Raw genomic sequence first — 11,217 nt, 5'->3', positions numbered from 1 at the left:
TTAGTCGACTGTCAGCATATTAAGTTTGATAAATTTATTGGTTAATAGAAGCTAACTAAAGAGATAAAAATTGTTTAATTAAAAGAGTATTCAAGTTGACTTGACAAGGTGAATCATAAATATGAAGGGTCAAGTTGAGGATTGAAGAAGATGAATCAATGAAGCAAATTTGAAGGATATCTATAAAGGGTAAAGCATCCAAGTTGACCGAGCTGCAAAGAACATTTTGATCAAAGAGGATCAAGTAATCAAGCTAGAATTGAGATTTGAATCAACAAAGTTAGTTGCATCAACAATCAGGTCAAGTCATTAGTTGCATCAACAATCAGGTCAAGTCATTGTTACTCTCTAAAAATTGTGGCAGTGAATCAAATCTCTTAATAGAGTTAGCCTAACAACTATTCCACAAATCCTCTAACAAGGTGGCATTTCTAGATTGAAGTGTCTGAAGACCTCTTACAAGGCCACTCATAATAGGGTTTATTAAATCCTCTAATAGGGTCACACCTAAAAATGTTTTTTATAACCTTTAATAGCATTGGCTTCTAACAAGTTTCACATTAGAAGAGTGAAAAACAATAACTAGTTGCAATTGATGGTTTTCCAAATTTGGTTTCCACGTTAAATCTTGGTGTCTCTTGTGTTCATGTTATTTCCTTTATGTTTCTGCAACTAAGTTAATAAAGGCTAATCACATTAATATCTAAGATCTAATTAACGTTGTGCTAACCAAGTGACAATAATATATTTAGTGTAACCAAGTTGCAACAAAATATTTAGTGTTAACCGAAGTACATCAGGATTTGGTATTATATTGTGTTGACAGCTTAAAAGGGACTTTGGATTTTTTTTGTAGTAACTGATTCACTCCTCCCCTCTCAGTTACTCCTTTCCATTTCCAACACAAACCCATTATGGAAAAAGGAAAAACTCTAAAAAACTTAGAAACCATTACAAAATTTGTGATAATTTTTGGCTAAGGAAGGGTACCCAAAGTTGAGCCTTTTTTTTGTTCATTGTTCAACATAGTAATGGATGAGCCAAGAAGGATGAATGTGAGTTTGCAATCTTAAAAAAAAATATAAAAATTGGTGATCAAGATTTTGGAACACCTCTTTTATTGTAAAACATTTTGTAGTTGATAATCCCAAATAAAGGATCACAAAACGTGTTTTGCCATTATGTGTTTAGAACTGTTGTATTATGATATACTTTTTGGATGTGTATGCAAATGTTTAGAACCATATGTCATAATAAATTGGATGATATTCTTTGCAGTAGTTTGATAATGAATGACTCAAAGAGAAATAAAAAGAAATAAACCTATCTAAAATTGGTGTTGCTAACTGTAACTATATAGTGTTTATTTTTTTCTTGACAAGGGTTGACAAATATTCTATCCAAGATTGATGACTTACTAATATTGATTTGGTTGGTTGTGAGATGTTCAAACATTTATTTCTCTTATTAGAAGAGAACAAGAATGCAAATTTGTTTGAATGTTGAAGGCATTGTGAAGCCCTTGTGCCTATGGAAGACTCTTAGAATTTTCCAAGTGACACTCTCATTGACATAACTATCGAACTCTTTGTGAATATAACAAACTAATGATTTGTCATAAGATTTAAGTTAATTATCCTCCTATATTATTAAATACCCATTTTCCTTTCCCCTCAATATATGTCTTCCTATTGACAATCCACTTCTGCTTATGCTTATTATTAATATTTATTTAAAAAGTCACTAAACTTTAAATAAAGCATCACATAAGTTACAGCATCCCGCGTAACCAGAAAGTAAGTAGGTAAAGGCGAATTCCAACACGAAATCAAAATTTACTATTTACAGAACTTGTTACCCGCGAGGCGGTGGGCAGTACGAAATAAATATGATATAAAATCACGAATTAAAACGACGAATATAAAATCTCTTTTAAATCCGTAGCACACTAAACAATTGTGTGCTATATAGTATAAAACCTAGAAATCCGTACAAGGGCAATTTTCTTCTTCACAAGTCAAAGATTGATTCTCGTGAGCTCCAAAACTGTGTTTCAAATACATATCTTCGTCACAATGTCCAGTGTAATGTTTTAATCCTTCTTGAAATGGATAAAAAAGCTTCGGACTACAGAAAAATTACACAAGTATTTCTTTGGCCTCCATTACTGTTCCAAATGTTGCGCCCTTTTCTTCCAATTTGATTGCCCTTGCTTCTGAGGGCCGTGAATCCAGTGGTAGGATGTTTAACAACGAGTATTTGAGATGTTTTTCGAGTAGGATGTCGGGAAATTTAATCCATCGTTACGGTTATGACTGTTTTGATGGTGGAGAAGGAGTCGAAGAAGCGGGAGAGAGGTTTAGTATCGTAGGCGAGGGTTTTAATGGCGGAAAGCGAAGCTATAGTGACAGTTTGGAAGCGAGGGCGCTTGCTGCGTCTAGGAATCATAGTGAGGCTGAACGAAGGCGACGTGAAAGGATCAACACGCATTTGTCAACTCTAAGAAGGCTAATTCCTTCCAGAGATAAGGTGAGTTTTGGGACTTCCTTAGATCTTCATTTTTCATTCATAAAATTTAAGGTTTTGCTCCGATGAATATGGCTGCACATCTGGATTCTTTGTTCTCTTTATTTAGTGTCTAAAATGAGATAGTTATTGGAAAAAAAAATTAAAAAAAGGCCTTTTCTTCAAAAGAAGAGCACCGACCGAGGAAATTTTTGCGACATAGCATTATGCTATTCAGAATTTTTGTTATGATTCTCCTCAAAACAATCAAATGGGCTGTTTCTTAGGCAAATCTGAAGGCTTGTAGCGGGTTATAACTTTTAACAAACTACTGGCATAATTTCTTTTAATTAAATTTTAAAAAGATTGTTCTAATAGTTTGCTTAAATATTACGTCTTTCCCTCACAATGGCAGCTAAAGGTGGTTTGGGACCAATGAATAAATTAAGTCTTTGTAGAAGAACAAAGAATACGAGTGGTTTTAAAATAGTTTTTAAATAAATGCAATAAAATTTCCTATAGGAGGAAACTTAACGCAATAATTTATTAGTTTTACTCATAGTTCCAAGAATCACGGCGATTCATGCGATTCACGCAATTCGGTGATTTGATTCAAGCCAAATGATTTTTTGTGAATCGGTGAATTGAATCAGCGATAAAGGGTTTATGAAATAAGTTACTCACTAAATTTCAAGGGTTTTTTAAATTTTCCGATTCATGGCCGATTCGATTCCGATTCATGGCCGATTCACGATTTGATTCGGCCTTGCCGATTTCGATCCGATTCTGATTCTTGTTACTTTGGTTTTACTTATTTTTACCAAGTTTTTAAAAGTTAAATAATATCTGGCTTTCTACAGAAAATTTATTATTATATCATTGTTTCAGTCAAAACTTATAAATATACAATCAAATAAAAAACATTTCTCATCAAGCAGGGTATAAATTTTGAAGTAAGGTTTTATGATATTTTATTTTAGATTTAGAGTACTATGTATCAATATAACAGATTTCAAAATTTCATAGGTTTCGGATAAATTCTATATTGATGAGAAATTGCGAGACAAGAATGATTTGTCAATGAAAAAATATTAAAAGGTGAAAACCCCAACACAGTGGAATCTTAAAAATGTTTGTCAACTAATTTTTTAAACGTACTAATTGTTTTTCAATATTTTTTTTTTGTGGCGGCACCTTTTTGATACTGGTCTATATATGAATACCAATCACATTCCTTTTTGTGATCTCTATACTCAGTGAGGTTGTGTCTTGCATGCCCAAGCATGGTGCAGCAATGGGTGTAGCACTGATGCTGCGTGTTGATATAATAAACCTGCTGATGCTCTGTATGACGAGTAATATGATCATTTGTTGGATTTAAACTATGTAATTTGACTACTAACTCATTCAATTCTTGACGGTCAGAAACTCTTGAACCCATGTCAGGGCTTAGATCAGCAACTTAGCCACATTTTTGCTATTTTTTAGGAACAGTCAATTTTGATTTATTTTAGAGATTTTTTTATTCACAGCACAGGATTGTATTTTCAGAAATTTGAATTTTTATATTTCATAGGACATCTATGTTTGTAAATGTCTTGAGTTTTTTAAAAATCACTAGCTACGATATTTCAGTAGCTTCCCTTACATTAAAGTGTTTTTTAGAAATACAACATTTCTTTTGAAGTTCTTAATATTATTTGTTAAATTTGAGTTTGTTCTCATAGTTCTGGTTCTAGTTCGTGATTTTCTGTGCATTTTGCTTTGTTAGTGGGTTTATCATTTTTAATGTTCAAAGCCAATTTCTGGAGCTAACAATTTGCAGTTAGAAGCTCTTCCTTTAAAGTTAAGATCCGTGTCCCAAATTTTTCCTTGATTGTTTAGATATAAATGGTTTTATGTGGATGTTTTATTTGTGGTTTAGCAGAGTTTATCTTTTATGGAATGGGAGATTTAGCTTTAGTTATGATATAATGTTGCGAAGGCTCTTCTTGAGTCTATGCAATTCTGGTTCCATTGTAGTTTACTTCATAAGACTTAATGCATTATTTTGATCGATTTTTACTAACTTCCACTGTCTATTTTGTAATTTTTTAGACTGGGAATTGTTTCTGAATCTAAAGCAGTTAAAGAGACCATCTTCTTAACAAGTGGTTATGGTTGATATGCTGTAAAGACTATTGAGGTTAAAGAACATTAAAAGTGATCTTTTTCTCAACTGATTTATCATATAGTATGTCAAACGTAGATTTTGGCCCTTTCAACATGTTGTTTTGAGCTCTCTCTTTCCCTTAGTTTTGTGGTCTATTTTTCACCTTCTTAGTTGAAGATACTGTGTTATAGATGAATTATTTTATTGTAGGAGAACTTTAAAACTAGGTGGTTAATCCTAGAAGAACCTCACAATTTCATATGTTGTGAACACAACATTGAAGTATGAAATTTTGTGGTACATTTTTGCAAATATGTTTCCAACAGATTTTACATCAGTTTTTGTCACATAGCCTTAATTTTTGTGTAATTCTGGAAGGTGTGGCATCTTCATGTGGCCCTTTGGTTTTACTTGCCTCGGACGTGATAGTTATATTTATCTTCTTTCAAGTTTTGCTTCATTTGGTGTTTCTATTTCCTATTTTATTTAAGGTTTGAAAGTGTAGCCTATATTATAAGCTAAGTAGCCAATCCTGGTTCAGGTTTGGATTGGGATTTGGCAATTTTCTGGGGTTGGATCCTGATTCTGTGGATATAAATACAGACATTTTTGTTATGTATTTGTGTGTGTGTTCGTAGATTCCAAACATTTAACATGTCAATGTGCATTCATCATTAATTCAAAACTTCAAAGCTCAAACATATAATGATAATAATAAGTTGAGGTCAAAGTCTCATAAGGATACCAATGTTGGTGCAACTGCAAACATCTCACAAGTCTGACCATAGGCACCTTCTTTTGCTGGTCAACATGTCATCAGCACCTACAAGTTGTACTCATTCATTACTGCAAAATTACACCCTATGAGTTTCCTTTGTCTATGCGATTAGTTCCAGCAGCTTTTCTTTGCTTAAATGCTCAGATTCTGATTGTTACCGAATCTAGAGGTTAGTGGTTATGTTGCAAAAGGTTTGATACAAATCCTTTATTATCAATGGTTTCAAAGGTTTCAGCAGTTAGCACCGTTCAACAGTTGGTTGCATGTGTGTGTGAATTAGTGTACTTGCACAAACAACACTACACTTAAATAGAACATTAGATTGTTAGTTCGTAATCATCACATTATGAAAATACAAGCAAAAGAATTTAAGAGCATCTTATTGCTCTCTATCTAGAACAAGTATGAGATAGATCTTAAAGTCCTCGCAGAATGCAGATCCATGATCAGTGACAATGCATCCTAGAATGAGAGATTCAAAACATAAAACAATGCAATTCTAATGCATCTAAGATGAGCAGATGAAAGCTAGTTTAATTGAATCCATTAAGAAATTGAAGTTATCTAAATGCAAAGTGCACAATTAAGCTATGTGAGTATGAAACTCTACAGCATAACACTATGAATGCAAGTGAGTGGATCAAATGAGCTCATAATTCATTCCTTTTATAGAATTGTGATCAAATGAGTTTCGTAGATTGGTTCTTAAGGAGTGATTAGGATAACCCTTAAGTGATCTATGTGAGGTGATCCATGTGTGTTAACTCCCATTGGTCCGTTAACAACTGATTTGTCATGTTGTGATGAGTTGTAATATAAGAGCGTTAATCAATTTGTTTCAATTAATTACTTTAGCCAAGGGGATTTAATGGGATTGATTTAATTAAACAGGCTAAGGTAATTAATGAAATTAATTGATTAATTAATGATGATTGAATGTTTGATTAGGGATTTGATGATTTTGATGAATTATGCAAGTAATTGGACAATCTTACTAGTGTAATTGAGGACTAGGTCTTGAATAATTGAATTAGAGCAAATAGGGCTTCTAGTTAGACTAGCCCATTCTGGGGTTGTTACAGCATAGATCACCATTGTTGAGTCCTTTTCGAGATCAGGTAATCATAGCTTATATTTTAATGAGTCCTTTTTGAGATCAGATAATCATAGCTTATATTGCTTTGTATTCAGGTATCTCGGATGAATTCACAATGGGTCAAGACGTTCAGCGTCAAAATAAAGTTGGGCTCTTTTGTTTTTGTGGGTCTGTATTTTAGGGTTGAGTTTGACTTTAATTTAAAAAAAATATAAAAAAATATAAAAAGTTAAAACGGGGGCCCCTTTTTCCTTGCCCAGAGATCTAGATCCTCTCGGATTCCTCTTGTATCTGGGCAGGATTCTACAGAGAATCCGGATTCCCTTCTGGAATCCTGCTTGGATCTGCAAGGAATCTGGAAGGATCCGCAGGAATCCTGACTGTTTCAGAATCAGGTTCCGGCACTTTCCAGAGGGATTCACTATCTCAGATTTTTAGCAATTTTATTGCATTATTTATGCTATTTAAATCCCTGTGAAACAGGCTTTTATTGCAATGTTTTTTTAAAATTCCAGGCAGTGTCATGCGGGTTCTTTCTCTCTGCTGGGCTCTGAGTTTTTTCAGTTTGTCAGAGTAGATATTGCTCTGGCTATGCCCCAAATAGCATCCCAGTTTATCTTACATCTGTTCTCCTGAATAGAGGGTATGTCATCACAACCTATTCTCTGATCCTTCAGTTAAAGGATTGTTGTAGATTCTTTTACCAGTTTTGAAATTATATGGTTTTGTCCCATTTTATCAGGGAATTTCCTATCTCAGTCTATATGTGCATAGGCACTTCTGCTAAGATTTTTTTCTTTGTTTCCCAAACCTGTGATTAAATTGCTGTAATGGTCTATTATTTGTGAAAGATCCATTTTATATCCGTTTGATTTTTATGAAATTTCAAATATATTGAATGAAATTTCACAAAAACAAATAACAGCTGAAAGATCGATTTTCTGTTATGTATATCAAGAGCTATGTTACATAAACCCAATGAATCATTGTGTTACATATTAGTCAAATTTATACCTCCTTAAATTTTAACCCGTTTGATGAAAACCCAATGAATCATTGTGAAATGTGAATCCATCTTTAGCTACAGTTCCATTTTTCTACCATGAATAAGGTCTTTCATGTGTGACCCATCAAAGCGTGTAGCATGTTTGCCAAATCACTGATACTGTTTTCTGGCCCTCTTGTACTTTTAGCTTGCTTTGTTCTGTAAGTTCTGCTTTGTTTGTTCAGTAACTCCTTTTCAATTAATACACAATCATTTTCTTTATGAATGATATACCACTAGAGATAAGTCATGCTAGTGTTTATTTACTTGAATGATTTATTGGTATAATGTAATGGGCACGGCTATCTTCCCTGTATATGCATGTTGGTGCTTCAGATTGCTTGGACACTGCTATGCCGTATTGATTACTTAATAGCTGAAACTAGTACAAATGAATTAATGTTAATATATCAATTGAAGCAATTTTGTTGAGATGATGCAGATGGATAAAGCAACGCTTCTAGGAGAAGTGATTCACCATGTAAAAGAACTGAAGAAAAGGTTTGCTGAAGTTGCTAAAGGTGATTCCATACCCACAGATTTTGATGACTTGAAAGTTGAAGCACACGGAGGTGATGAAAACGGGAGAAATTTCATTAGGATTTCAATTTGTTGCGATGAGCGACCAGATCTTTTGGCTGATTTGCTGCAATCTTTCAATGACCAGAGATTGAAGACTGTAAAAGCTGAGATGTCATGTCTTGGTGGCAGAGTGAGAAATGTCTTCCTAGTGACAAGCCAGGAAGAAGTGAATGGCAGTAATGAAGAAACACAGTGTTTTAATAGTGTCAAGGAAGCTTTGAGGGAAGTACTTAACAGGTCCGCTTCAAGCGAGTTAACTCTGAGGAGCTCAGTCTCAAATAAGCGACATAGGATTTTATCTTTTGACTCCTCAAGCTCTTCTACTTGAAGTGCAGCGTGACGAGCAAAGGCCCAGTTTCTGGTTAGCAACACCTTCAAATCATCAATGTTGAACTTATGAATTCAACGACTTTACATATACATTGCCTGTACAAAACAACATGGTATCTTTTAAGTTTTACCCCATGACTAGCTATTTCTCGATGTTACTGTTAACCCCTAGTGGTATAGATATTTTTATTTATTCATTTTGGTATACTTTTGCAAACTGCAAGGGTTGTAAATGCACGTTATTTGCAAATCTTCTCAATTCTATCTTATTTAATCTGCAAAATTAACGTAGAGTCCTTGAAATATTTAGTAGGTCAATGTTTTTGCTTGGTGTGTTGTATTTGAGCTATTGTGCTGAACCATTTGATTTCCACATGGTTTCTATCTAATGCTCTGCTCGTTGTGATTCTTTTCCTTTGAGGGATATCTTTCTGCGTGACATATGGGTTAATTGCCTAAATTAACAGATGCAATTTATAGTAGCCAATTGCAAACATTTTCCTGTGCAGTTGAATCGAGCAAAATTTGGATGCCCTAAGTCTCAAATTCTGTTGGTAAAGTCTCTGTTCAATATTTTAGTTAAGAACCGTTTATTTATTTTTCATTAGACATTCCTCAACTTAATATGATATTCATGTTAATTTTTAAATAACGAGTGCATTGCAGTGCATAAGCTCCTTTCAAAACTAAAAGGTAAACTGAATGGCTTTAAATTTGAGGCTTTAGATCTCTTAGGATAAGATAACAGGTACAATTGGCAGAGGCAGATATATGTGGTGGATGGGTTTTACTTAAATGCCACAACATGTAGAGTTACCGAATGTTGTTTTCAAATATATGATCCCATAAGTGATAGAGCAAGTTAAGAATCTGCTCTGCTCAAAGTGATGAAGCAACAGTTCACTGCTTTATTCAGTTTGTTAAGAGGACTGCTTTTGTAGGACGCCTTCTATTCGAGGGAGCAGATAAAGATTTAGTAGCCAAGAAGAGGCTGTCATAAATGAAAAGAAATCCAAAGGAGGCTATCGCTACTTATCAATGTCTCTGCAACTAATCCAATTTTGACTCTTCTTTGAAGGAAATTACGGGACTTTAAACAAAATGCGTTATGCAGAGAGGGCACAAAATTCATAAAGTTCCACTAAGCTGGAGGTAAGAAAGTAGCAGGCGGACTGAGTGCCGAGCTTTTGAGCAGTAATGTAGAAAAGCTACTTTGTGAGACGCGGGCAAACATCGTGGACATAAGATGAGCAAATATAAGCATGTAAGACAAGATACGCTATACTTCGCATTGTTACTACACCCGATCCTTGTATAGTACTTCGGTATGCTAGCGGAGAACCTTACAATCCATAGATTTAACTTAATGATTGATGGTTAGTGGGTGGTTACATGCTAATATTATTGTGATGGTGAAGTTTTGCATGAATCAATTTTCATTTAGTTTTGTATTCAGTTTGAGGAAATGCCTTGTTGAATGTACGTAGTGATGAGCAACATGGTCTTGTACAAAGTCGATCTCATTCCCTTGGTCCTAATTCATCTCTATACATATATCACAATGCATATGCCCCCATTTTGTGTGTGTTTAAATATTTAAACGCACTTGAAGTACTACGTGCATCAATTTTCATTTAGTTTTGTATTCAGTTTGAGGAAATGCCTTGTTGAATGTACATAGTGACGAGCAACATGATCTTGTACAAAGTCGATCTCATTCCTGTGGTCTTAATTCATCTCTATACATATATCCCTATGCATATGCCCCCAGTTTGTCTTTATGTTTAAATATTTAAACACATTTGTCTACGTGTACACCTAGCTTTTCCTAGCATTAGCCACTTGGGTTTTGATTGTTTACCCTCATTAAGACATTTTCATAAATGTAGACCTGTCCTCTTTCTTGTAGAAATTAAGTGGTTTGACTTGTTTTGTTTACCTTCCCACCTAGAGTTGATTGAACTTATGATTGGTGTAATTTGGTGTTGTGTGTTGGTATTTAAAGATCTTCAATTATTGTCATCTCATCCATTAACTCTTAATCATTTTATCTCAATATAAAGTAGTGAAGGATCTATCAATTGCGAAACATTTGGATTTTAGATCTTTCGATTAAATAATTCACATTGAAGGCTATTGCTTAATTTCTTTGATCTTTGAAATTTTTCCAAATATTGATTTAGGAGAACTTGTCTCCTTATTTTGAAACAAATTGTAAGATATTTTAAAATGTTGATATTTACTAGATCTTCAAGAAGTACGAATCACGTAGTTATACACTCAATAAATGGCAAGAGAACCTTATTATACATGTATATGAGTTCAATGTGGAAGATTAATCACAATCCCCAAATCATCAACCCACAAACTTGTCCCTAATAGAGCATTGATCGAACATAGTTTCAATGCATTTCATTGACAAAGGCATTATTTTTTGAGCATGCAACAATTTGACATCAAAATCTTCTTGAAAGGCCATCGGGCTTTTGTAAGAGCTAAGTATTGTTGTATTATTGTATTTGCTCTACCAACTTTGTTGCTTTGAAGGGACCATTAACCATGTAGAAGGTAGGTCTTGACAAGCTCCTAAAACCCACATACATGAAAACATCGACATCAAGACAACTAACCAACAACACATTTGACAACTAAAAGAGTAGGTTTTGAAAGGGTTTGGAACATTTTACAAATGCAATCTAATGACTAGTATTTAAAAAACTATTTGACAA

At 33.9% G+C, this 11,217-nt stretch overlaps 1 protein-coding gene across 1 annotated transcript; it reads left to right on the top strand.

Moving 5' to 3' along the window:
• The first annotated feature begins 1,913 nt into the window (after positions 1-1,913).
• On the top strand, positions 1,914-8,771 carry LOC149569054 (transcription factor bHLH30-like). Its single transcript, XM_089821836.1, has 2 exons — positions 1,914-2,529; positions 8,019-8,771. The coding sequence occupies exons 1-2, from the start codon at positions 2,242-2,244 to the stop codon at positions 8,484-8,486; spliced, it is 756 nt and encodes a 251-aa protein (XP_089677962.1). The 5' UTR covers positions 1,914-2,241; the 3' UTR covers positions 8,487-8,771.
• Positions 8,772-11,217: the final 2,446 nt, after the last annotated feature.

Source organism: Cupressus sempervirens, chromosome 3 (assembly GCF_028749045.1).
Source record: "Cupressus sempervirens isolate cs-2001-9-10 chromosome 3, ASM2874904v1, whole genome shotgun sequence".
Lineage (NCBI taxonomy): Eukaryota > Viridiplantae > Streptophyta > Pinopsida > Cupressales > Cupressaceae > Cupressus > Cupressus sempervirens.
This window is presented reverse-complemented; position numbering and strand designations above follow the sequence as displayed.